The 27151-nt window shown below is 41.4% G+C and overlaps 1 protein-coding gene across 1 annotated transcript in view; it reads right to left on the bottom strand.

Moving 5' to 3' along the window:
- Nucleotides 1-27151, bottom strand: part of KIF2C (kinesin family member 2C) — a gene marked incomplete at its 3' end in the record, with an annotated part of 134559 nt that overhangs the window by 61732 nt on the left and 45676 nt on the right. Inside the window, 2 exon segments of the mRNA XM_053693538.1 lie at nt 20810-20952; nt 21549-21640. Of these exon segments, the coding sequence (XP_053549513.1) occupies nt 20810-20952; nt 21549-21640 (235 nt within the window).

Raw genomic sequence — 27151 nt, 5'->3', positions numbered from 1 at the left:
TGATAATAAGATACAATCACCTTGTGTTAGGGGTACGACACCTGACTACTCAGCTGGGATAGGCTGGAGTAAACATTATGTTATGGATAACAATTAGAGCCAAATGGTGGGTAGATTTAGTTAGGAACAAAAGCGGGGTATCCAACCCATCACCAAGCGTTAGGGATTATACTATCCATTCAGGCTCCAAAAGAGCAATGTAGGGCTCAGTAGTGAGTGGGACATGTCAGGGTATTAAGCTATTGTGTTAATATCTCTTTATGGAATCAGAGTGCTTACTCCAGATTCATATATGTACCCTGGGCCTATCTAATGTTGGTTCTAAGGAGTCTGGAGGCTATTAAGTGACTGCAGTCTAGGGTCCTTTGGTCTATCTATACCCAGTAAGGGTGACTTGATGATACAAGTCGAAGAATTAGAAACTGACTCATTCATCCCTGATTGGTAATAGTGAGTGCCTATGAAGCACAAACTGAAAGTGAACCTTCCATCAGCCCATTGTGGTAAAATCTATATGGTATAGGCTCCAATAATGAAATGAGTCAGCAGATGCCTCTGTGGAAAACTGCTAACATATAGTTACAGTGGTAAAAGGCGTATATCAGGATATAAACATATTATACATGAAATCTCTAAATGGTATATATTAACAACCACTACTAACACTAAATATAGAAGGCAATTAAACTAGAATATACACTGTACCCTAGTTTTCAGAGTGTATACATTAGGGAAACAAAGTATCAAACAATATTCGTAAAGTCACATGCGTGTAGACCTATGATTTCACCACTTAATGTATTCGTATTTATCCTACTCCTGACCTGGTTAAGTCTATGAAGTTGCAAACAAAAGATAGCGCCTAATAGAGTAGTATGGTCTGAAATTTTGTGAATACAAACAATAGCGGCATCAAAAGATGGGTACTCACAAACAGGTTGGCACTCACAAGTAGTGCATGCGAGCGGGCTGACCTTTATACAGCAGTCGGTACGCTGGGGGTTTGTGCTGGAAATCGTGCCCCTCTGACAGGTATGCGGCTGGCCGTGGCTGCTGAGAATGCGGGTGTCTCCTCTACACACAGCGTGTATGCGCTGATTAGGTGTCTGTGGTGCAGCTGTTCAACTGAGCAAGTCGAGTGACTCCCAGTGTTCACCACATATGAGGCTTCAGGTACATACAGTTCATGTGATTTCTGAATATTACCAGTATGAGGAATTCCTCTACATGCAGCATATGCAGTCTGTTGGTACAACTTGACAAGTGAAGCGGCTCTAGGGACACACAGCGTGTGCGGGCCGTTTCTCCGTTAGTAGTCAACCAATAAAATTATGGGCTCAGTAGTGAAACGATAATGTTTAAAAACAATAACAGAGGACAAAAAATGTGTGTATATAAAAAGAGGGGATTTATTATGAGCTAATACAACGTTATGCTCACTGGCCGTTTCCTCAGATAAGAATAAAAGAGTCTAGAGCCGCTTCACTTGTCAAGTTGTACCAACAGACTGCATACGCTGCATGTAGAGGAATTCCTCATACTGGTAATATTCAGAAATCACATGAACTGTATGTACCTGAAGCCTCATACGTGGTGAACACTGGGAGTCACTCGACTTGCTCAGTTGAACAGCTGCACCACAGACACCTAATCAGCGCATACACGCTGTGTGTAGAAGAGACGCCCGCATACTCAGCAGCCACGGCCAGCCGCATACCTGTCAGAAGGGCACGATTTCCAGAACAAACCCCCAGCGTACCGACTGCTGTATAAAAGGTCAGCCCGCTCGCATGCACTACTTGTGTGCCAACCTGTTTGTGAGTACCCATCTTTTGATGCCGCTATTGTTTGTATTCACAAAATTTCAGACCATACTACTCTATTAGGCACTCTCTCTTTTGTTTGCATTTTCTAGATTTTCCGACTCACCACCGGTTCCGGAGAGAAGCAGCCTCTTACTCTGTTGAATGCATCAGTGACTTTTTCACCCTGCTGGATTTCTCAGTGACTATTACGCTCTCATATCTTTGAGATTTGCATATTTTTAAGTTATCACTATTTTTGTTTCCATTTTTTCATGTTATCACTATAATTGTTCACTTGAGTTTACCATTACATATATGTTTATTTATATATGGTAGATATATTTATATTGTTTTTTAGTATTAAGACGCCCTGCTATTTAGTATTCAACCACTGTTTCTAGGACTGCTTTATACAGTTTAGGTTTTATATATTTATTCACCTTAACACTATTGGAGTTGTAGATATATTTGTTTATTTAAGCACCATTAATTAACAGTGCACTGTTATATTGACTTTACCTTTATTGTGGAATTAATCACACCCTCTTTTTCTGACATTTTTTATACAACAAAAAATTTCAGTGGTCAATTAATATATTGACCATATGGTTTACACTAGTAGCACGCCTAATACATAGTAGATTTATTTTTTCAATTTTAATTATTTTTTCTTTTGCGCACCCTATTGTATGCCATCTTGCATACTTTTTGAAAAGTCTATGAAGTCCCTTGCCTCGTCTGTGTTAAAACAGATGGCTAGGAGAGAGTCTCTGAGGGACTTTGATATATGGTAATAACCCCAATAAATATACAGCCAGATCACCTTCAGTCTGTAGGGTTGCCCATATGCCATGTGGATCCTCGATTGCCTCAGAACCCCCACCTGGGGGTTGGCCACATCCCCCGACCGGGCAGCCCAAGGCAACAGGATAAGTACAGACTCCTCAGTTGGTATCAGAGTGAGGATGGGTGGCTGATTGAGAGTCCGGTATGTCACAGCTGGAGGTCGGACCGAATCAGGTATCAGCGCATCGGATATCTTCCTGAGAATCAATGTGCTTGGAACTGGGACCATCTGGGGGCTCCAAGGGTGCTATTTTCAGCATTTCTTCTCCAGGCAAGGTCTGGAATCTGTCCGCACTCAGGAGATCTGTAAGGTGGGGTTAAGTTAGTATTGGGAGAGTCCTCCATTGGGGCCGTGTTGTTGCACTCCAGTACCGGAGTTTGTCTAGCTTTGCCTTCTGTGTAGATCCCTTTAGCAGCAGTCATCAGATCAGCGTACCCTCTGTCCATTTTGCGGTCTAGCTCCCTAAGTAAATCCATGATGCTGTTGTGGAACTCCTCCATCTTATTGTTTAAAGATGGTGATTAGTTGGGCCCACTATACCCGGTAAAACTGGGGGTGTGGGGGGGGGGGGGTTGAGAATGAAATCTCAGGTTGTCTGTTTACTCGACTCGGAGTGCGGTATAGTTCTCAATATGATACTGGTCTCCAAGGTATAAGCTGTAGTGGGAGGGGCAGTTTAAAGCCTTTTTGGATAACAGTTGTTGAGGGCGAGTCGACTGGTAGAACGTTACAGCTTCCTGAGAGGATGATGGCCTAGCATCGTTACTTGGCTATTTCAGGTCCTGAGAGCTTTTTATGTTAAAATCTGGGTACAGTCCGGTTCTGCCAAAGAAATAGTAGTAGAGTGCTATGAATATGATGCAAAACCAGATCGATACACCATGAATACTTGACAATAAATTGGCTCCAGGAGCTTCATAAAATGCGACTATACATGGCCGCCTCTTAGCAACGCCCCCCCCCCCCCCGCCAAATTTTAAGTTTATACATAAACCCTTGTATAAAAATATAAGCCACACACATACTAATAAAGTATTTCAAGAAAATGAGCCCAAAGAGAAAAACTTCCCAATAAAGGGAAGATTAACCCCTAGTTTCAACATAAATATTGTGCCTGTCCACTGCCAAAGAAAATCCTGTATAAAGGATTTTAAAAATGTTCCCATCTACTGCATATGTCATTCTTCTGAAGTGCAAATCTCCAAGACCTAGAAGACAATAGCACTTACCTGCAGTCTAGCTATCCGGCAGGAAGACTGCTCACACGGCATGAAAGGACACACTCCTTATAGAGTCCTGTAGAAAAAGAACAGTAACCAACTCTGGCTTTCTGTACCATGGGCAGCAATGTGTTAGGAAACTAAGCAAGGACAACCTCACAACTTCCTAACTGCTTAAAAGCCACCACTACTCCACTGAAGAGATTGACGTGGACTCAGCTAAATCCAACTCCTTGCTTGCAGGGAAAAGTACCCGAAAAAGGAATTTATTTCTTCAGACACCAAACTTCAACTCCTTCATTGACAGAGGCAAAGAGAATGACTGGGGATTATGGGTAGGGAAGAGAAATTTAACAGCTATGCTGCTGTGCTCTTTGCCTCCTCCTGCTGGCCAGGAGTGATATTCCCACTAGTAATTGAATGACGTTGTGGACTCTCCATATCTTAGCAAATTTTACAAAAATTGCTGCTCTAATTTGCTTTGTTTTCTTGGTATCTTGTTGAAAATCATACCTAGGTAAGTTCAGGAGCAGCAATGGGAGTTAAAGGGACAGTATACACCAGAATTGTTATTGTTTAAAAAGATAATCCCTTTATTATCCATTCCCCAGTTTTGCATAACCAACACTTACATTAATACACTTTTTACCTCTGATTACCTTGTATCTAAGCCTCTGCAGACTGCCCCCTTATCTCAGTGCTTTTGACAGACATGCAGTTTAGACAATCAGTGCAGACCCCTAAATAACTCCACGGGAGTGAGCACAATGTTATCTATAGGACACACATGAACTAATACTGCCTAACTGTAAAAAAACTTTCAAAATGCTTTGAGCTATGGGGCGGTTTTCAACGGTTTAGAAATCCGTTTGAGCCTAGCTAGGTTTAGCTTTTCAAAAATACCACCAAGGGAACAAAGCAAATTTAATGATAAGTCAATTGGAAAGTTGTTTAAAATTGCATGCCCTACCTGAATCATGAAAGTTTTTTTTGGACTTGACTGTCCCTTTAACTACTGATTGCTGCACAAATATGCCTCTTGCCATTGGCTCAGTGTTCAGTTAGCTCCCAGTAGTGCATTGCTGCTCCAACATAAAGGACACTAAGAGGAGTATATTAAATACAAGTACATTGTAAAGTTGTTTAAAATTGTATGTTCTATCCAAATCCTGAAAGCAAAATCTGGGGTTTCATATCCCTAACTTGATTCCAGCAATCTTTAAAAATATTTTTTTTTTAGGTTGTATCAAAAGCAAGGTAGTAAAAAAAAAGGGCACCAAAGCGTTTGCCCTAAGAACTGTCTGATCCTAAACAGCCTTGTCTCAAGTAAGTTACTAATAGATCTTCACTGTAGAACCACTATTATAAAACGGTATAGGTCAGAGTTTATTTTGTTGAAAACCAGTGCATGTAATAGGATCATCATAAAAAATCATTTTTAGAAGATGTCCAACATAAAAAAAAAAAAATAGTGTTTTGTTTTTATCTGTTTGAACTGAAAGAAAGTTTCCTCATTGACCTGGGTTAGAAATAACGGGTATAAAATAAATTTCCTTTGTTGAAATGTATTTGTATAACTCCAATATGAATATGTATATAGTCAGTCACAAGTTTATGCCTCTTGATAGCCTCAGGTTTATGCAAGTGTAGTTTGCGGAACATCTGTATTTTCAGACTAGTGTCCCAGAATGTCGAATAACCTTATTTTCTGTGTTATACAATCCAAGTACGTACTTAGATTATTGCCTTTTAATAGTGTTTGTCCGTTTGCTGGTCTGTACTCCAAACTGCCTAGCTCCAACGTGAGTTCTGATAACAGTAGGACTTCTGGGAAGAAAGAGGGTAGTGCTCTATTCACTACTTTTATGCATTTTGGCTTTGTCTCATGCAGAACTGTGCAACACTGAAAACGAGGGGTTATATACCTGCATACATGGACACTAGTGTGAGAATACCAGTATCCAGAGAATACTTGCACAAACCTGAGGTTATCACAGAGGCATAAACTTGTGACCGACTATACTATACCGACTATACGTTCTTTATACTGAATTAGATATATATTGAATGTTTAACCCTTATTTGGTTAGACTGATTCTTAATTTTATATTGGAGGTGTAAAAATACATAACAAAATCATTTTATACCACATTTATTTCGGACTCCGGTCAATGAGGAAACTAATATCTATTTGGACAACAAATATCCATTTGGAAAACAAAAAGCATTAAAAAAGGTGACGGTCAAGTCCAAAAAAAAAAAAAAAAAAAACTTTCATGATTCAAATAGGGCATGTAATTTTAAACGACTTTCCAGTTTACTTTTATCACCAATTTTGCGTTCTAGGTTTAGCTTTCAACTAAGAATACCAAGAGAGGGTTCATATGCCAATTTCTTAAACCTTGAAGGCCACCTCTAATCTAACTGCATTTTGACAGTTTTTCACCACTAGAGGACGTTAGTTCATGAGTTTCATATAGATAACATTGAGCTCATGCACATGAATTTACCGAGGAGTGAGCACTGATTGGCTATAATTCAAGTCTGTCAAAAGAACTGAAAGGTGGCAGTTTGCAGAGGCTTAGATACAAAACTGTGTATTATAACTTGGTTATGCAAAACTGGGAAATGGGTAATTAAGGGATTTTTCTTTTAAAAAGAACAAAAAAACTATGTAAGAATTTACCTGATAAATTCATTTTTCTTTCATATTGGCAAGAGTCCATGAGCTAGTGACGTATGGGATACACAATCCTACCAGGAGGGGCAAAGTTTCCCAAACCTCAAAATGCCTATAAATACACCCCTCACCACACCCACAATTCAGTTTAACGAATAGCCAACATAACCACCATAAAAAGGGTGGGCCTCATGGACTCTTGCTAATATGAAAGAAATGAATTTCAGGTAATTTCTTACATAAATTAGGTTCTCTTTCATGGTAATTGGCAAGAGTCCATGAGCTAGTAACGTATGGGATAGAAATACCCAAGATGTGGAAGACCACAGAAGAGTCACTAGAAAGGGAGGGATACAATAAAAACTGCCATTTTCTACCGAAAAAATTAAATCCACAAAAAACAAAATTTATGCTTACCTGAAATTTCTCTTGTGGTGTATCCAGTCCACGGAATCATCCATTACTTGTGGCATATTCTCCTTCCCAACAGGAAGTTGCAAGAGGACACCCACAGCAGAGCTGTCTATATAGCTCCTCCTTTAACTGCCACCCCCAGTCATTCGACCGAAGACAAGCAAGAAAAAGGAGAAACTATAGGGTGCAGTGGTGACTGTAGTTTAAAACTAAGAAACACCTGCCTTAAAATGACAGGGCGGGCCGTGAACTGGATACACCACAAGAGAAAGAAATTTATCAGGTAAGCATAAATTGTTTTCTCTTGTAAAGGTTTATCCAGTCCACGGAATCATCCATTACTTGTGGGATACCAATACCAAAGCTTTAGGACATGGATGAAGGGAGGCACAAGGCAGGAACTTAAACAGAAGGCACCACTGCCTCTAAGAGCTTTCTCCCAAAAATAGCCTCCGAGGAAACAAAAGTATCAAATTTGTAGAATTTAGAAAAACTATGAAGCGAAGACCAAGTCGCCGCCTTACAAATCTGTTCAACAGAAACCTCATTTTTAAAAGCCATGTGGACCCCAGAGTTGTCTCGCTTTTCTTGTAGCCCTGGCAATTTGGATAATACCTCTGTCAGGGTATTAGTCATAACTGCCGCCATGTCTTGTAAAGTAAACGCATTGGACGCGCCAGATGTACTTGGCGTCACTTGAGCGGGAGTTATAGGTTGTGACACGTCGGGAGAGCTAGATGGCCTAACCTCCCTTTTGTCAGTCTGAGAAACCTCTGGTGATAAATCTTTAAATGATAAAATATGATCTTTATAATTTATAGAAATTTCAGTACATTTGGTACACATTCTAAGAGGGGGTTCCACAATAGCTTCTAAACATATTGCACAAGGAGTTTCCTCTATGTCAGACATGTTTAACAGACTAGCAATGAGACCAGCAAGCTTTGAAAACAGTTTAATAAATGTTAAAAAGTAGTAAACTCTTCGAAATTTTTACAGTGTGTATAAGGGACTAAAGCAGCATTGCACCCACTTGCAAATGGATGATTAACCCTTTAGGCCCCAAACCGGATTAGAAAAACGCTAAAAAACGTTAACAGTTAAACACCTTGCCACAGCTCTGCTGTGGCTCCTACCTGCCCTCAAATACGATTTTTGGTAGAAATAAGCCCTCTATAGTGGTCCTCAGATGCCAGAGGACTCCTTAGGGAAGCTGGATGTCTCAGTCTGAATATGAACTGCGCATCTAGAGCGCGAAAATAGGCCCCTCCCACCATGCACTCTGACAGAGGGCCTTAAGAAAATACTCCTAGGAGTATCTGACTAGCCATGTGGAAACTAGGCCCCAAATAAAGATTTATCACCCTCAGAGAAAAAAAGGTTCTCTTATATAACATGCAAACGTTTTGTCACTAAGTAATATGAGTATTAAAATAAATATTATCCTTTTTTGTAAGCATGAACCCAGTCGTTAAATCACTGCATCAGGCTTACCTCAATATACAAGGCTCTGTCAGCATTTTCTAGATCTTATCCTCTGTAGAAAAAAAATATACTGAACATACCTCAAAGCAGGTAATCTGCAGACCGTTCCCCCAACTGAAGTCTTTCCCATACTCTTCAGTTATGCGTGAGAACAGCAATGGACCTTAGTTACAAACCGCTAAGATCATCAAACTCCAGGCAGATTCTTCTTCTAATTTCTGCCTGGGAGTAAAACAGTACAACGCCGGTACTGTTTAAAAATAACAAACTCTTGATTGAAGGTAAAAACTACACTAAGTCACCACATCTCTCTTACACTTCCTATCTTGTCGAGAGTTGCAAGAGAATGACTGGGGGTGGCAGTTAGGGGAGGAGTTATATAGACAGCTCTGCTGTGGGTGTCCTCTTGCAGCTTCCTGTTGGGAAGGAGAATATCCAACAAGTAATGGATGATTCCGTGGACTGGATACACCTTTACAAGAGAAAAATAGTTTTATCTCATAGAATTGAAAAAAACAAAACAAAACAAAAACAAAACACATTAGCAGAAGAATCAAACTGAAACAGCTGCCTGAAGAACTTTTCTACCAAAGACTGCTTCAGAAGAAGCAAAATGCATCAAAAATTGTAACATTTTGTAAATGTATGCAAAGACCAAGTTGCTGCTTTGTAAATCTTATCAACCGAAGCTTCATTCTTAAAAGCCCAAGAAGTGGCGACTGATCTAGAATAATGAGCTGTAATTCTGAGGCGGAGACTGACCCGCCTCCAAATAAGCCTTGTGAATCAAAAGCTTTAACCAAGATGCCAAAGAAATGGCAAAAGCTTTCTGACCTTTCCTAGGAACAGAAAAAAAAACCCCAAATAGACTAGAAGTCTTTCTGAAATCCTTAGTAGCTTCAACATAGTATTTTAAAGCTCTTACAACATCCAAAGAATGAAAAACAGAATTTATGTTTACCTGATAAATTTCTTTCTCCAACGGTGTGTCCGGTCCACGGCGTCATCCTTACTTGTGGGATATTCTCTTCCCCAACAGGAAATGGCAAAGAGCCCAGCAAAGCTGGTCACATGATCCCTCCTAGGCTCCGCCTACCCCAGTCATTCGACCGACGTTAAGGAGGAATAATAGCATAGGAGAAACCATATGGTACCGTGGTGACTGTAGTTAAAGAAAATAAATTATCAGACCTGATTAAAAAACCAGGGCGGGCCGTGGACCGGACACACCGTTGGAGAAAGAAATTTATCAGGTAAACATAAATTCTGTTTTCTCCAACATAGGTGTGTCCGGTCCACGGCGTCATCCTTACTTGTGGGAACCAATACCAAAGCTTTAGGACACGGATGAAGGGAGGGAGCAAATCAGGTCACCTAAATGGAAGGCACCACGGCTTGCAAAACCTTTCTCCCAAAAATAGCCTCAGAAGAAGCAAAAGTATCAAACTTGTAAAATTTGGTAAAATTGTGCAGTGAAGACCAAGTCGCTGCCCTACATATCTGATCAACAGAAGCCTCGTTCTTGAAGGCCCATGTGGAAGCCACAGCCCTAGTGGAATGAGCTGTGATTCTTTCGGGAGGCTGCCGTCCGGCAGTCTCGTAAGCCAATCTGATGATGCTTTTAATCCAAAAAGAGAGAGAGGTAGAAGTTGCTTTTTGACCTCTCCTTTTACCTGAATAAACAACAAACAAGGAAGATGTTTGTCTAAAATCCTTTGTAGCATCTAAATAGAATTTTAGAGCGCGAACAACATCCAAATTGTGCAACAAGCGTTCCTTCTTTGAAACTGACGGACACAGAGAAGGTACGATAATCTCCTGGTTAATGTTTTTGTTAGAAACAACTTTTGGAAGAAAACCAGGTTTAGTACGTAAAACCACCTTATCTGCATGGAACACCAGATAAGGAGGAGAACACTGCAGAGCAGATAATTCTGAAACTCTTCTAGCAGAAGAAATTGCAACTAAAAACAAAACTTTCCAAGATAATAACTTAATATCAACGGAATGTAAGGGTTCAAACGGAACCCCCTGAAGAACTGAAAGAACTAAATTGAGACTCCAAGGAGGAGTCAAAGGTTTGTAAACAGGCTTGATTCTAACCAGAGCCTGAACAAAGGCTTGAACATCTGGCACAGCTGCCAGTTTTTTGTGAAGTAACACCGACAAGGCAGAAATCTGTCCCTTCAGGGAACTTGCCGATAATCCTTTTTCCAATCCTTCTTGAAGGAAGGATAGAATCCTAGGAATCTTAACCTTGTCCCAAGGGAATCCTTTAGATTCACACCAACAGATATATTTTTTCCAAACTTTGTGGTAAATCTTTCTAGTTACAGGCTTTCTGGCCTGAACAAGAGTATCGATAACAGAATCTGAGAAACCTCGCTTCGATAAAATCAAGCGTTCAATCTCCAAGCAGTCAGCTGGAGTGAAACCAGATTCGGATGTTCGAACGGACCCTGAACAAGAAGGTCTCGTCTCAAAGGTAGCTTCCAAGGTGGAGCCGATGACATATTCACCAGATCTGCATACCAAGTCCTGCGTGGCCACGCAGGAGCTATCAAGATCACCGACGCCCTCTCCTGATTGATCCTGGCTACCAGCCTGGGGATGAGAGGAAACGGCGGGAACACATAAGCTAGTTTGAAGGTCCAAGGTGCTACTAGTGCATCCACTAGAGCCGCCTTGGGATCCCTGGATCTGGACCCGTAGCAAGGAACTTTGAAGTTCTGACGAGAGGCCATCAGATCCATGTCTGGAATGCCCCATAGTTGAGTGACTTGGGCAAAGATTTCCGGATGGAGTTCCCACTCCCCCGGATGCAATGTCTGACGACTCAGAAAATCCGCTTCCCAATTTTCCACTCCCGGGATGTGGATAGCAGACAGGTGGCAGGAGTGAGACTCCGCCCATAGAATAATCTTGGTCACTTCTTCCATCGCTAGGGAACTCCTTGTTCCCCCCTGATGGTTGATGTACGCAACAGTCGTCATGTTGTCTGATTGAAACCGTATGAACTTGGTCCTCGCTAGCTGAGGCCAAGCCTTGAGAGCATTGAATATCGCTCTCAGTTCCAGAATATTTATCGGTAGAAGAGATTCTTCCCGAGACCAAAGACCCTGAGCTTTCAGGGATCCCCAGACCGCGCCCCAGCCCATCAGACTGGCGTCGGTCGTGACAATGACCCACTCTGGTCTGCGGAATGTCATCCCTCGTGACAGGTTGTCCAGGGACAGCCACCAACGGAGTGAGTCTCTGGTCCTCTGATTTACTTGTATCTTTGGAGACAAGTCTGTATAGTCCCCATTCCACTGACTGAGCATGCACAGTTGTAATGGTCTTAGATGAATGCGCGCAAAAGGAACTATGTCCATTGCCGCTACCATCAACCCGATCACTTCCATGCACTGAGCTACGGAAGGAAGAGGAACGGAATGAAGTATCCGACAAGAGTCCAGAAGTTTTGTCTTTCTGGCCTCTGTTAGAAAAATCCTCATTTCTGAGGAGTCTATAATTGTTCCCAAGAAGGGAACCCTTGTTGACGGGGATAGAGAACTCTTTTCCACGTTCACTTTCCAGCCGTGAGATCTGAGAAAGGCCAGGACGATGTCCGTGTGAGCCTTTGCTCGAGGGAGGGACGACGCTTGAATCAGAATGTCGTCCAGGTAAGGTACTACTGCAATGCCCCTTGGTCTTAGTACCGCTAGAAGGGACCCTAGTACCTTTGTGAAAATCCTTGGAGCAGTGGCTAATCCGAAAGGAAGCGCCACAAACTGGTAATGTTTGTCCAGGAATGCAAACCTTAGGAACCGATGATGTTCCTTGTGGATAGGAATATGTAGATACGCATCCTTTAAATCCACCGTGGTCATGAATTGACCTTCCTGGATGGAAGGAAGGATAGTTCGAATGGTTTCCATCTTGAACGATGGGACCTTGAGAAATTTGTTTAAGATCTTGAGATCTAAGATTGGTCTGAACGTTCCCTCTTTTTTGGGAACTATGAACAGATTGGAGTAGGACCCCATCCCTTGTTCTCTTAATGGAACAGGATGAATCACTCCCATTTTTAACAGGTCTTCTACACAATGTAAGAACGCCTGTCTTTTTATGTGGTCTGAAGACAACTGAGACCTGTGGAACCTCCCCCTTGGGGGAAGTCCCTTGAATTCCAGAAGATAACCCTGGGAGACTATTTCTAGCGCCCAAGGATCCAGAACATCTCTTGCCCAAGCCTGAGCGAAGAGAGAGAGTCTGCCCCCCACCAGATCCGGTCCCGGATCGGGGGCCAATATTTCATGCTGTCTTGGTAGCAGGGACAGGTTTCTTGGCCTGCTTTCCCTTGTTCCAGCCTTGCATTGGTCTCCAAGCTGGCTTGGCTTGAGAAGTATTACCCTCTTGCTTAGAGGACGTAGCACTTTGGGCTGGTCCGTTTTTACGAAAGGGACGAAAATTAGGTCTATGTTTTGCCTTGAAAGGCCTATCCTGAGGAAGGGCGTGGCCCTTACCCCCAGTGATATCAGAGATAATCTCTTTCAAGTCAGGGCCAAACAGCGTTTTCCCCTTGAAAGGAATGTTTAGTAACTTGTTCTTGGAAGACGCATCAGCCGACCAAGATTTCAACCAAAGCGCTCTGCGCGCCACAATAGCAAACCCAGAATTCTTAGCCGCTAACCTAGCCACTTGCAAAGTGGCGTCTAGAGTGAAAGAATTAGCCAATTTGAGAGCATTGATTCTGTCCATAATCTCCTCATAAGGAGGAGAATCACTATCGAGCACCTTAATCAGTTCATCAAACCAGAAATATGCAGCTGTAGTGACAGGGACAATGCATGAAATGGGTTGTAGAAGGTAACCCTGCTGAACAAACATCTTTTTAAGCAAACCTTCTAATTTTTTATCCATAGGATCTTTGAAAGCACAACTATCCTCTATGGGTATAGTGGTGCGTTTGTTTAAAGTAGAAACCGCTCCCTCGACCTTGGGGACTGACTGCCATAAGTCCTTTCTGGGGTCGACCATAGGAAACAATTTTTTAAATATGGGGGGAGGGACGAAAGGAATACCGGGCCTTTCCCATTCTTTATTAACAATGTCCGCCACCCGCTTGGGTATAGGAAAAGCTTCTGGGAGCCCCGGCACCTCTAGGAACTTGTCCATTTTACATAGTTTCTCTGGAATGACCAACTTTTCACAATCATCCAGAGTGGATAATACCTCCTTAAGCAAAATGCGGAGATGTTCCAACTTAAATTTAAATGTAATCACATCAGATTCAGCCTGATGAGAAATGTTCCCTGAATCAGTAATTTCTCCCTCAGACAAAACCTCCCTGGCCCCCTCAAATTGGATTAGGGGCCCTTCAGAGATATTAATATCAGCGTCGTCATGCTCTTCAGTAACTAAAACAGAGCAGCCACGCTTACGCTGACAAGGGTTCATTTTGGCCAAAATGTTTTTGACAGAATTATCCATTACAGCCGTTAATTGTTGCATAGTAAGGAGTATTGGCGCGCTAGATGTACTAGGGGCCTCCTGAGTGGGCAAGACTCGTGTAGACGAAGGAGGGAATGATGCAGTACCATGCTTACTCCCCTCACTTGAGGAATCATCTTGGGCATCATTGTCATTATCACATAAATCACATTTATTTAAATGAATAGGAATTCTGGCTTCCCCACATTCAGAACACAGTCTATCTGGTAGTTCAGACATGTTAAACAGGCATAAACTTGATAAGAAAGTACAAAAAACGTTTTAAAATAAAACCGTTACTGTCACTTTAAATTTTAAACTGAACACACTTTGTTACTGCAATTGCGAAAAAACATGAAGGAATTGTTCAAAAATCACCAAATTTTCACCACAGTGTCTTAAAGCCTTAAAAATATTGCACACCAAATTTGGAAGCTTTAACCCTTAAAATAACGGAACCGGAGCCGTTATAAGCTTTAACCCCTTTACAGTCCCTGGTATCTGCTTTGCTGAGACCCAACCAAGCCCAAAGGGGAATACGATACCAAATGACGCCTTCAGAAAGTCTTTTCTAAGTATCAGAGCTCCTCTCACATGCGACTGCATGCCATGCCTCTCAAAAACAAGTGCGCCACACCGGCGCGAAAATGAGACTCTGCTTATGCTTAGGGAAAGCCCCTAAGAAATAAGGTGTCTAATACAGTGCCTGCCGATATTATTATATCAAAATACCCAGATAAAATGATTCCTCAAGGCTAAATATGTGCTAATAATGAATCGATTTAGCCCAGAAAAGTCTACAGTCTAAATAAGCCCTTGTAAAGCCCTTATTTACGATCGTAATAAATATGGCTTACCGGATCCCATAGGGAAAATGACAGCTTCCAGCATTACATCGTCTTGTTAGAATGTGTCATACCTCAAGCAGCAAGAGACTGCACACTGTTCCCCCAACTGAAGTTAATTGCTCTCAACAGTCCTGTGTGGAACAGCCATGGATTTTAGTTACGGTTGCTAAAATCATTTTCCTCATACAAACAGAAATCTTCATCTCTTTTCTGTTTCTGAGTAAATAGTACATACCAGCACTATTTCAAAATAACAAACTCTTGATTGAATAATAAAAAACTACAGTTAAACACTAAAAAACTCTAAGCCATCTCCGTGGAGATGTTGCCTGTACAACGGCAAAGAGAATGACTGGGGTAGGCGGAGCCTAGGAGGGATCATGTGACCAGCTTTGCTGGGCTCTTTGCCATTTCCTGTTGGGGAAGAGAATATCCCACAAGTAAGGATGACGCCGTGGACCGGACACACCTATGTTGGAGAAAGATCTTTTAAAAGTATTCTTGGGGATTAGGACACAAGGAAGGAACAAAAATGTCCCTACTAATGTTAGAATTTACAACCTTAGGAAGAAGTTTAAATGAAGTCCGCAAAACCGCCTTATCCTGATGAAAAATCAGACTCACAAGAGAGCAAACAATTCAGAAACTCTTCTAGCTGAAGAGAAATCCAAAAGAAACCACACTTTCCAAGAAAGTAGTTTAATATCCAAAGAATGAATCGGCTGAAAAGGAGGAGCCTGCAAAGTCTTCAAAACCAAAGACTCCAAGGAGGAGAGATTGATTTAGTAACAGGCTTGATACGAACCAAAGCCTGAACAAAACAGTGAATATCAGGGAGCTTAGCAATCTTTCTATGAAAGAAAACAGAAATAGCAGAGATTTGTCCCTTCAAAGTACTTGCACACAAACCTTTATCCAAACCATCCTGAAGAAACTAAAACTCTAGTAATTCTAAAAGAATGCCAGAATTTATGAGAACACCATGAAATATGGTCTTCTAAACTCATTAAATCTTCCTTGAAACAGACTTCCGAGCCTGTACAGAGAAACCTCTGACTAAGCGTTCAATTTTCAGACCTTTAAATTTAGCAGTTTGAGATCCTGATGGAAAAAAAGGCCCTTTAGACAGAAGGTCTGGCCTTAAAGGAAGTGACCAAAGTTGGCAACTGGACAGCCGAACAAGAGCCGCATACCAAAACCTGTGAGGCCACACTGATGCTATCAAACACATATGATTGTTCCATAATGATCTTGGAGATCACTCTTGGAAGAAGAACTAGAGGCAGAAAGATATAAGCAGGTTGGTAAAAACAAGGAACTGCTAAAGCATCCACCATCTCCGCCTGAGGATCCCTGTACCTGGATAGGTACCTGGGAAGTTTTAGATTAAAAGCCATCAGATCTATTTCTGGAAGACCCCACATCTGTACAATCTGACAAATTACATCTGGATGGAGAGACCACTCCCCTGGATATAAGGTCTGATGGCTGAGATAATCAGCTTCCCAATTGTCTACACCTGTGGTATGCACCGCAGAAATTAGACAAGAGCTGGATTTTGCCCAAGAAAGTATCCAAGATACTTTCATAGCTAGGGGACTGCGAGTCCCACCCTGATGATTGACATATGCCACAGTTGTGATATTGTCTGTTGTCTCTTGAGGTTTCCAAATCCCTTGTGCTGTCAGGGACCCCCAGACAGCTCCCCAACCTGAAAGTCTTGCATCTGTTGTGATCACAGTCCAAGTAGGACGAAAAAAAAAAAAAAAAAAAGGCCCCCTGAATTAAAGGATGATGGTCTAACCACCAAGTCAGAGAGAGTTGAATGTTGGGATTTAAGTATATCAATTGGGATATCCGAATATAATCCCTGCACCATTGATTCAGCACATAGCCACTGAAGGGAATGATTGAGACTGAAGATTGACAAGCTGAAACCAATTTCATTCGTCTCTTGTCTATTAAGGACAGAGTCATGGACAGAGAATCTATCTGGAAACCTAAAAAGGTGACCCTTGTCTGAGGAATTAAGAAACTCTTTGGTAAATTGATCCTCAACCATGTCTTTGAAGAAACACTAGTTGATTTGTGTGAGATTCGGCTAAATGTAAAGACTGAGCTAGTACCAAGATATCGTCCAAATAAGGAAAAAACGAAATACCCTGTTCTCTGATTACAGATAAAAGGGCACCGAGAATCTTCGAAAAGATCCTTGTAGCTGTTGCTAGGCCAAATGGAAGAGCAACAAATTGGTAATACTTGTCTAGAAAAGAGAATCTCAGAAACCGATAGAGGTCTGGCTGAATCGGAATATGAAGATATGCATCCTGTAAGTCTATAGTGGACAGATGACCTTGCTGAACAAAAGGCAGAATAGTCCTTAGTCACCATCTTGAAAGTTGGGACTTTTACAAAACTATTCAAAAACTTCAGATCCAGAACTGGCCTGAATTAATTTTCTTTATTTGGGACAATGAATAGATTTGAATAAAACCCCAGACTGTGTTCCTGAAACGGAAAGGGTATGATTACCCCTGAAAGCTCTAGATCTGAAACACTTCAGAAAAGCCTGAGCCTTCACTGTATTTACTGGAATGTGAGAGATATAGATATATTATATTATATCTCTCTCACAGGAGGTCTTACTCTGAATCCTATTTGATACCCTTGAGAGACAATACTGTGAATCCACTGATTTTGAACAGAATATGCCCAAATGTCTTGGAATAATTACAATCTGCCCCCCATCAGTTGAACTGGATCGAGGGCCGTACCTTCATGCAGACTTGGGGTCTGGCTTTGGTTTCTTAAAAGGCTTGGATTTATTCCAACTTGAAAGTTTCCAATTTGAATCAATCTTTATGGGAAGGATTGGTTTTCTGTTCCTTATTCTTTCGAAAAGAACGAAAAAGATTAGAAGCTTTAGATTTACCCTTAGATTCTTTTATCCTGAGGCAAAAAAAACTCCCTTCCCCCAGCGATAGTTGAAATAATTTAATCCAACTGAGAACCAAATTGTTACCTTGGAAAGAAAGATGGCAATCTAGACTTAGATACCATGTCAGCATTCCAAGATTTGAGCCATAAAGCTCTTCTAGCTAAAAAATAGCTAAAGACATATAGATTTAACATCAATTTTGATGACATCAAAAATGGCATTACAGATAAAATGATTAGCATGTTAAAAAAAAACAATGCTAGACAAATCAGGATCAGTTTCCTGTTGTGCTAAGCTATCCAACCAAAAGGTTGATGCAGCTGCAACATCAGCCAAAGAAATGGCAGGCCTGAGAAAATAGCCAGAATATAAATAAGCTTTCCTTAGGATAAGATTCAAGTTTCCTATCTAAACGGATCTTTAAAAATAAGTACCGTCTTCCATAGGAATAGTAGTACGTTTGGCAAGAGTAAAAATAGCCCGATCAACTTTGGGGATCTTTTCCCCAAACTCTAATCCAGCCACTTGCAAAGGGTAAAACCTTTTAAACCTAGAAGGAATGAAAAAAATGCCAGGCTTAACCCATTTGTTAGCAGTCACATCAGAAAACGAAATTTATGCTTACCTGATAAATTTATTTCTTTGACACGGTGAGTCCACGGATCATCTAATTACTATTGGGAATATCACTCCTGCCCAGCAGGAGGCGGCAAAGAGCACCACAGCAAAGCTGTTAAGTATCACCTCGCCTCCCTTCCAACCCCAATCATTTGACCAAAGCAAAATGAGAGAAAAGCAGTAACAAGGTGCAGAGGTGTCTGAGGTTTATAAACATAAGAAAAACCTGTCTCTAAAAAGCAGGGCAGGCCGTGGACTCACCGTGTCAAGAAATAAAAATTTATCAGGTAAGCATAAATTTCGTTTTCTTTCTAATGACACGGTGGGTCCACGGATCATCTAATTACTATTGGGAATCAATACCCAAGTTAGCGGACACAGATAAGGGAGGGACAAGACAGGGAACCTAAACAGAAGGCACCACTGCTTGAAGAACCTGTCTCCCAAAAGCCTCAGCCCGAGGCAAAAGTGTCAAATTTATAGAATTTTGAAAAAGTGTGGAGAGGACCAAGTTGCGCCTTGCAAATCTGTTCCACAGAAGCTTCATTTTTGAATGCCCAGGAAAAGGAAACAGCCCTCGTAGAATGAGCCGTAACTCTCTCTCAGGAGGCTGCTGTCCTGCAGTTTCATAGACTATCCAAAATTCTAGGAATCCTAACTCTACTCCAAGAGTAGCCTCTGCATTCACACCAATGCAGATATTTATGCCATATCTTGTAGTAAATCTTCCTGGTAACAGGCTTTTGAGCCTGAATCATGGTCTCAATGACCGACTCAGAAAAACCACGCTTAGATAAAATTAAGCGCTCAATCTCCAAGCAGTCAGCTTCAGAGAAACTAGATTTGGGTGAAGTAAGGGCCCTTGAAGTAGAAGATCCTTCAGTAGAAGTCTAAGGAGGGAGAGATGCTCCCAGACTGCTCCCCATCCACACAAGCTGGCGTCCGCTGTCACAATCACCCAGGTGGGTCTGCGGAAGCAGGTTCCCTGGGAGAGATGATCCTGAGACTTGTCGCCTGATCCAGATGTAATCGTGGAGACGGATCCGCATAATCCCCGTTCCACTGCCTGAGCATGCATAACTGCAGAGGTCTGAGGTGGAAACGGGTAAACGGAATGATGTCCATGGCAGCTACCATCAGACTGATCACCTCCATACATTGAGCCACTGACGGCCGAGGAGAGGACTGAAGCGCCAGACATGAATCGAAAATCTTTGATTTTCTGACTTCTGTCGGAAAAATTTTCATTGATACGGAATCTATTATGGTTCCCAGGACCCTTGTAGCAGGAATTAAGGAACTCTTTCCCAAATTCACCTTCCATCTGTGAGAGCGCAGGAAGGATAACATTTCTGTGTGGGAGTTTGCTTGTTGAAAGAATGGCGCCTGAACCAGAATATCGTCCAGATAATGCGCCACTGCAATGCCCCGCAACTGGAGCACCGCCAACAGGGATCCCAGGACTTTTGAAAAAATTCTGGGAGCTGTGGCAAGGCCGAATGGAAGAGCCACAAACTGGAAGTGTTTGTCTAGAAATGGGAACCTCAGAAACTTGTGGTGATCCCTGTGGATGGCAACATGCAGGTACGCGTCCTTTGCTTAAAAGCCACCAATGCTCTACTGAAGAGACTGAAATGGACTACAGCTACAACCTGGAGGAAAAACAGCACATACTAGTACTGCAAATAAAATAAGCTCTTATTGAAGAATCTTTTCAGACACCTAACTTTACCACTTCCTTACACTAACATAGGCAAAGAGAATGACTGGGGGTTGGATATAAGGGAGGTGATATTTAACAGCTTTGCTGTGGTGCGCTTTGCCGCCTCCTGCTGGGCAGGAGTGATTCTCCCAATAGTAATTAGATGATCTGTGGACTCGTGTCATTAGAAAGAAATAAGTTTGTTGAACAGTTTCTAAAAATTTCTTAGGTTTAAACATGATTTGTTTTGATGTGGTTATACATTATAATAAGGATCCTATTGTGAAGATCTATTTATACCTTACTTGAGACAAGGCTGTGTAAGACATACTTTGATCAGTTGCTTTGGTGCACTTTTCATATGCTGTTTTTCCTGGAAGGTTTTAAGAAAAATGTTATGATTGGACTTCCCTTCTAGGCCCTCAAATGTTATCACTTTCGCATAACTAGAATACATTTATCTTGATAAGTTGTTTACATTTGGATTTTATTCCTTGTGCAACCTAAAAATGTTCAACAGTAGGTTATGGTCTTACTGCACTTGTAAACACCATTTTGGTAAATGGTCTGTTTTAGCAAGCACATTATGATCACAGGCTAAATATAGTAACCAACCTGCAAGTTTTATTCCCATACATACAAAAATCAATTGCTACACCCCAAATCACCCTCCTGACCTGTAATTGTAAGTAAGTTAGGACCATATGAACTGGTCTACATCCCCTGTTACCATTTCATTCACAGTTGAAAATTTTGTTGGAGGTTTGGTTTTCTTACCTGCAAGCGCTGCCAGTTTCAATCATTTTTAAAACATCTTCTGCACAATCTACTTCTTTCTCCACCAAGCCTACAACTTGTACCTCCTGCTTGGCATCCTCTAATACACGTAGCTTTGCTTTCTTGTTTAATAGATCAAATACCTAAAGAGAGAGAAAAAAGCCTCAACAAAATAGACTGCAAACACTGAGGCACTCTGTAGAAAAGTCTTAAAGGGACAGGATACCCAAAATTTCTCTTTTACGATTTAGGTAGAACATACGATTTTATACAACTTTCCAGTTTACTTCTATTATCAAATTTGCTTCATTTTCTTGGTATCATTTGTTAAAGGAGCAGCAATACATTACTGGTATCCAACGGAACACATGAGTGAGCCAATGACAACCAATGTGTGTCATATACACACACACCGCCACCAATCAGGTTCTTTGCTGTTCCTGAGCTTGCCTAGATAAACCTTTCACCAAAGGATAACAAGAGAAGGAAGCAAAATAATAGAAGTAAATTGGAAAGTATGGTCACCATGGGAGAAGATACAATTTCTTCAACACTGTCCCATTCAAAAAGACAACTTTGAAAAGACTTAGGAAAAACTTCTAGGTAAAAGTTACACCCCACAATTTGTGAGTGCAAAATAGCTAAAATATTTATAGCAAGTCTGTTCTACACACCTATAGTTCGATCAGTTTGTACATAGTGGTGCATATGGTCTATATATAGGATATTGCAAACTTACCTTCCCGTTATAGATTTCAAAGAACGTTACGTACACACCCAGGTCAAGATTCTTATAACGCGGCTGAGACAACAGATGGAAAACGTCACGTGCTGAGAAAGGAAACAAAATGGTCTCAATTAACCCTTCTTGAAGATGTACAAAGAATCAGAAAGAGAACAGCACCCCCTGCTTGTGGAGCACGGAATAAGTTTTGCCAAATCTTGTCAATCCAATTAGTCATACATCCAAAGCACTCCAGCCACCATCAAAATTCTTTGTTTAAAAGACCTTTATTTTCATTAGTTGGGTTCAAAAATTACAGGAACTACAGTTCCTGTAATTTTTGGACCCAACCCAACTAATGAAAATAAAGGTATTTTAAACAAAGAATTTTGATGGTGGCTGGAGTGTTTTGGATGACTATTTGAAGATGCACAAAACCCATCTTGATTTCTTTAATACTTCAAATAGTGCTTAGTTTGAGTGCCCAGTCAGCTTAACTTTTTTCCCTCTTTGTATAAAACAAGGAATAGTATTGTCAAAATTATACTCATGATTCAGATAGAGCAGCCATTTTAAGCAACTTCCTAATTTATTCTTATTATAAATTTCTTTGTTCTCTTGGCAAGCTTAGGAGCCAGACCATTTTTCGTTCAGAACCTGGGTAGCACTTGCCCATTGCTGTTTAAATGAAGCCATCCAGTTAGCAAGCGCTACCCAGGTGCTTAACCAAAAATGTGCCGGATCCTAAGATACAAGAGAACGAAGAAAAGAAAAATAGGAGTAAAATAGAAATTTGCTTAAATTGTCTGCTCTATCTGAATTATGAAAGTTTAATTTTGTCTAGACTATCCTTTTAAGAGCATCAAACTTTCAGCTCAAATGACATTAAAAGTGACTGGAGTGTAAACAGCTTAAAAGGGACAAGAAACTCAACTGGAAGCTAGATGGAGTTTGGTGGCTGCACATATATGCCTCTTGTGACTGGCTTATCAATTTGTTCAGATAGTTAACAGTGCATTGCTGCTTCTTTAAGAAATAAGAGAATGAAACAAAATAGAAGTAAATTGGCTTACAAATTTATGATCAATTTGAATCATGAGAAAAAATAAATAAAAAAATCATGTCCCTCTTATTGTGGATTTTCTTTGTTTATTCACATACAGCTACATAATTGCCTGTCACTAGCTAGTGCAGGTGGTGTACATTTTTGCATTAAACAAACAAAAAGGTGTAAAAAGTAGAGAACCCTTTATCCAAACTGCTTGGGACCGAAAAGGGTTTGGATTTCAGAATTTGGAATATTTGCATCTGTAAAAATGACAGTTTAAAGAGGGGATGGGTCTGACTAAATATGGGGGTATCCAATAAACCCCGCCAGCAGTTTATAAAATGCTGTAAGTCTGATATACTAGCGATGTCCAGAAAAGAGCGTAAATACACATTTCTGGAGTCACTAGTGACTAACGGCACTTAAACTGCCGGTGCCCAAGAAAAAAATATCAAATCTCACATTGGAACTAATAAAAGTATTAACCCCTAAACCGACAACCCCCCACAAAGCAATAAGTCTAAACTATTAACCCCTATATCCGCCATCAAACCCACACCGCAAGGAATGACTAAAGTATTAACCCCTAAACTGCCAAAGCTCACAACACAAATACTTAAAATTACTAAGCCCCCTAACCTAACACCCATTAAATGAACCCAAATTTCCTATATTACAAAATACTAAAGTTACTATTAAAATAAAAAAATACTTTAAAAATAATAATAATAAAAAAAACTAAGTATTAAAGGGACAGTCTAGTCTAAATTAAAATTCTGGTGTAGAATGTCCCTTTAAGCTACAATTACAGAAAATAAAAAACAAAATGATAAAATTTTAAAAAATTACACCTAATCCCTATGAAAATACAAAAGCCCCCCCAAATAAAAACACCCCTACTCTAAGAATAAACTACCAGTAGCCCTTAAAAAACAAAATTTATGCTTACCTGATAAATTTCTGTCTTGCGATGTATCGAGTCCACGGATTCATCCAAAACTTGTGGGATATTCTCCTTCCCAACAGGAAGTGGCAAAAAGAGCACCCACAGTAGAGCTGTCTATATAGCTCCTCCCCTAACTCCACCCCCCAGTCATTCGACTGAAGGTTAGGGAGAAAAAGGAAAAACTATAGGGTGCAGAGGTGACTGAAGTTTTTTTAATAAAATATACTACCTGTTAAATATACAGGGCGGGCTGTGGACTCGATACATCACAAGAGAAAGAAATTTATCAGGTAAGCATAAATTTTGCTTTCTCTTGCAAGATGTATCGAGTCCACGGATTCATCCAATACTTGAGGGATACCAATACCAAAGCTTTAGGGCACGGATGAAGGGAGTGACAAGACAGGTACCTAAACGGAAGGCACCACTGCTTGTAGAACCTCTCTCCCAAAAATAGCCTCCGAAGGAGCAAAAGTATCAAATTTGTAAAATTTGGAAAAAGTATGAAGCGAAGACCAAGTTGCCGCCTTACAAATCTGTTCAACAGAAGCCTCATTTTTAAAAGCCCATGTGGAAGCCACTGCTCTAGTAGAGTGAGCAGTAATCCTTTCAGGAGGCTGCTGGCCAGCAGTCTCATAAGCCAAACGGATTATGCTTTTCAGCCAAAAAGAAAGGTTGCCGTAGCCTTTTGACCTCTCCACTTTCCAGAATAGACAACAAACAATGAAGATGTTTGACGGAAATCTTTAGTTGCTTGTAAGTAGAACTTTAAAGCACATCTAGGTTGTGCAACAGACGTTCCTTCTTGGAAGGATTAGGACACAGAAGGAACAACAATTTCCTGATTGATATTCCTACTAGAAACAACCTTAGGAAGGAATCCAGGGTTGGTACGCAAAACCACCTTATCCGCATGGAAAACAAGATAAGGTGAGTCACACTGTAAAGCAGATAATTCAGAAACTCTTAGAGCCGAAGAGATAGCTACTAAAAACAGAACTTTCCAAGATAGAAGCTTAATATCTATGGAATGCATAGGTTCAAACGGAACCCCTTGAAGAACTTTAAGAACTAAATTTAAACTCCATGGCGGAGCAACAGGCTTGATTCTAACTAAAGCCTGACTAAACGCCTGAACGTCTGGAACATCTGCCAGACGCTTGTGTAAAATACACAAAGCAGATATCTGTCCCTTTAAGGAACTAGCTGATAATCCCTTCTCCAATCCTTCTTGAACAAAAGAAAATATATTATAGGAATCCTAATCTTACTCCATGAGTAACCCTTGGATTCACACCAATAAAGATATTTACGCCATATCTTATTATAGATTTTCCAGGTGACAGGCTTTCTAGCCTGAATCAAGGTATCAATGACCGACACAGAGAAACCACGCTTTGATAAAATCAGGCGTTCAATCTCCAAGCAGTCAGACGCAGAGAAATTAGATTCGGATGCTTGAATGGACCCTGAATTAGAAGGTCCTGCCTCATCGGCAGAGTCCACGGTGGAACGGATGACATGTCCAACAGGTCTGCATAACAAGTCCTGCGTGGCCACGCAGGTGCTATCAAAATCACTGAAGCTCTCTCCTGCTTGATTCTGGCAGACGAGGAAGGAGAGAAAATGGTGGAAACACATAGGCCAGGTTGAAGGACCAGGGCACTGCTAGAGCATTTATCAGTACTGCCTGGGGATCCCTTGACCCGACGAGACGCCATCAGATCTAATTCTGGTGTGCCCCATAGTTGAGTTGGGCAAATACTTCCGGATGGAGCTCCCACTCCCCCGGATGAAAAGTCTGACGACTTAGGAAATCTGCCTCCCAGTTCTCTACCCCTGGGATATGGAGTGCTGAAAGATGGCAAGAGTGAGTCTCTGCCCATCAGATTATTTTCGTCACCTCTATCATCGCTAGAGAACTCCTTGTTTCTCCTTGATGATTGATATAAGCTACAGTCGTGATGTTGTCCGACTGAAATCTGATGAATTTTGCCGCAGCCAGTTGAGGCCACGCCTGAAGCGCATTGAATATCGCTCTCATTTCTAGAATATTTATTGGGAGGAGAGCCTCCTCCTGAGTCCATAGACCCTGTGCTTTCAGGGAGTTCCAGACTACACCCCAGCCCAGTAGGCTGGCATCTGTCGTTACTATGACCCACTCTGGCCTGCAAAAAACACATTCCCCGGGACAGGTGAACCTGTGACAACCACCAGAGAAGAGAATCTCTGGTCTCCTGATCCAGATGTATCTGAGGAGATAAATCTGCATAATTCCCATTCCACTGACAGCCAAGGAATGGAGTGAAGAGCTAGGCAGGTGGTTACAAGTTTTGATTTCCTGACCTCCGTCAGAAATAATTGTCATTTCTACCAAGTCTATCAGAGTCCCTAGGAAGGAAACTCTTGTGAGAGGGAAGAGAGAACTCTTTTGTATGTTCACCTTCCACCCGTGAGATCTCAGAAAAGCCAACACGATGTCCGTGTGAGACTTGGCTAGTTGGAAAGTTGACGCTTGAATTAAGATGTCGTCTAGATAAGGCGCTACTGCTATGCCCCGCGGTCTTAGAACCGCCAGAAGGGACCCTTGCACCTTTGTGAAAATTCTGGGAGCCGTGGCCAACCCGAAGGGAAGGGCCACAAACTGGTAATGCCTGTTCAGAAAGGCGAACCTGAGAAATTGGTGATCTCTGAATAGGGATGTGCACATATGCATCCTTTAAGTCCACGGTGGTCATATATTGACCTTCCTGGATCAGTGGCAGAATAGTCCGAATAGTCTCCATCTTGAAAGATGGGACTCTGAGGATTTTTTTTAAGATCTTGAGATCCAAGATTGGTCTGAAAGTTCCTTCTTTTTTGGGAACCACAAACAGGTTTGAGTAAAATCCAAGCCCCTGTTCCGCTTTTGGAACTGGGTGAATCACTCCCATGGTATGTAGGTCTTCTACACAGCGTAAGAACGCCTCTCTCTTGGTCTGGTTTGCAGAGAATTGAGAAATGTGAATCTCCCCCTTAGGGGGGGGAATCTTTGAAGTCCAGAAGATATCCCTGGGACACAATTTCTAAAGCCCAGGAATCGTGAACATCTCTTGCCCAAGCCTGAGCGAAGAGAGAGTCTGCCCCTTACTAGATCCGGTCCCGGATCGGGGGCTACCCCTTCATGCTGTCTTGGAGGCAGCTGCAGGCACCTTGGCATGTTTACCCTTGTTACAAGCCTGGTTAGGTCTCCAGACTGACTTGGATTGAGCAAAGTTTTCCTCTTGCTTTGCAGCAGGGGAATAGGAAGCAGGACCACCCTTGGTTTCGAATGGAACGAAAATAATTGTTTGGTCCTTATTTTATTTGATTTATCCTGAGGGAAGGCATGGCCTTTCCCTCCAGTGATGTCTGAAATAATCTCCTTCAGTTCAGGCCCGAAGAGGGTCTTTCCTTTGAAAGGGATGTTCAAAAGTTTAGATTTTGATGACACATTCGCTGAGCAGGACTTAAGCCATAACGCTCTGCGCGCTAAAATGGCAATACCTGAATTCTTTGCCGCTAATTTAGCCAGTTGAAAAGCGGCATCTGTAATAAAAGAATTAGCCAGCTTAAGAGTCTTAATTCTATCCATAATATCCTCTA

This window comes from Bombina bombina, chromosome 10 (genome assembly GCF_027579735.1).
Source record: "Bombina bombina isolate aBomBom1 chromosome 10, aBomBom1.pri, whole genome shotgun sequence".
NCBI classification, from domain to species: domain Eukaryota; kingdom Metazoa; phylum Chordata; class Amphibia; order Anura; family Bombinatoridae; genus Bombina; species Bombina bombina.
This window is presented reverse-complemented; position numbering and strand designations above follow the sequence as displayed.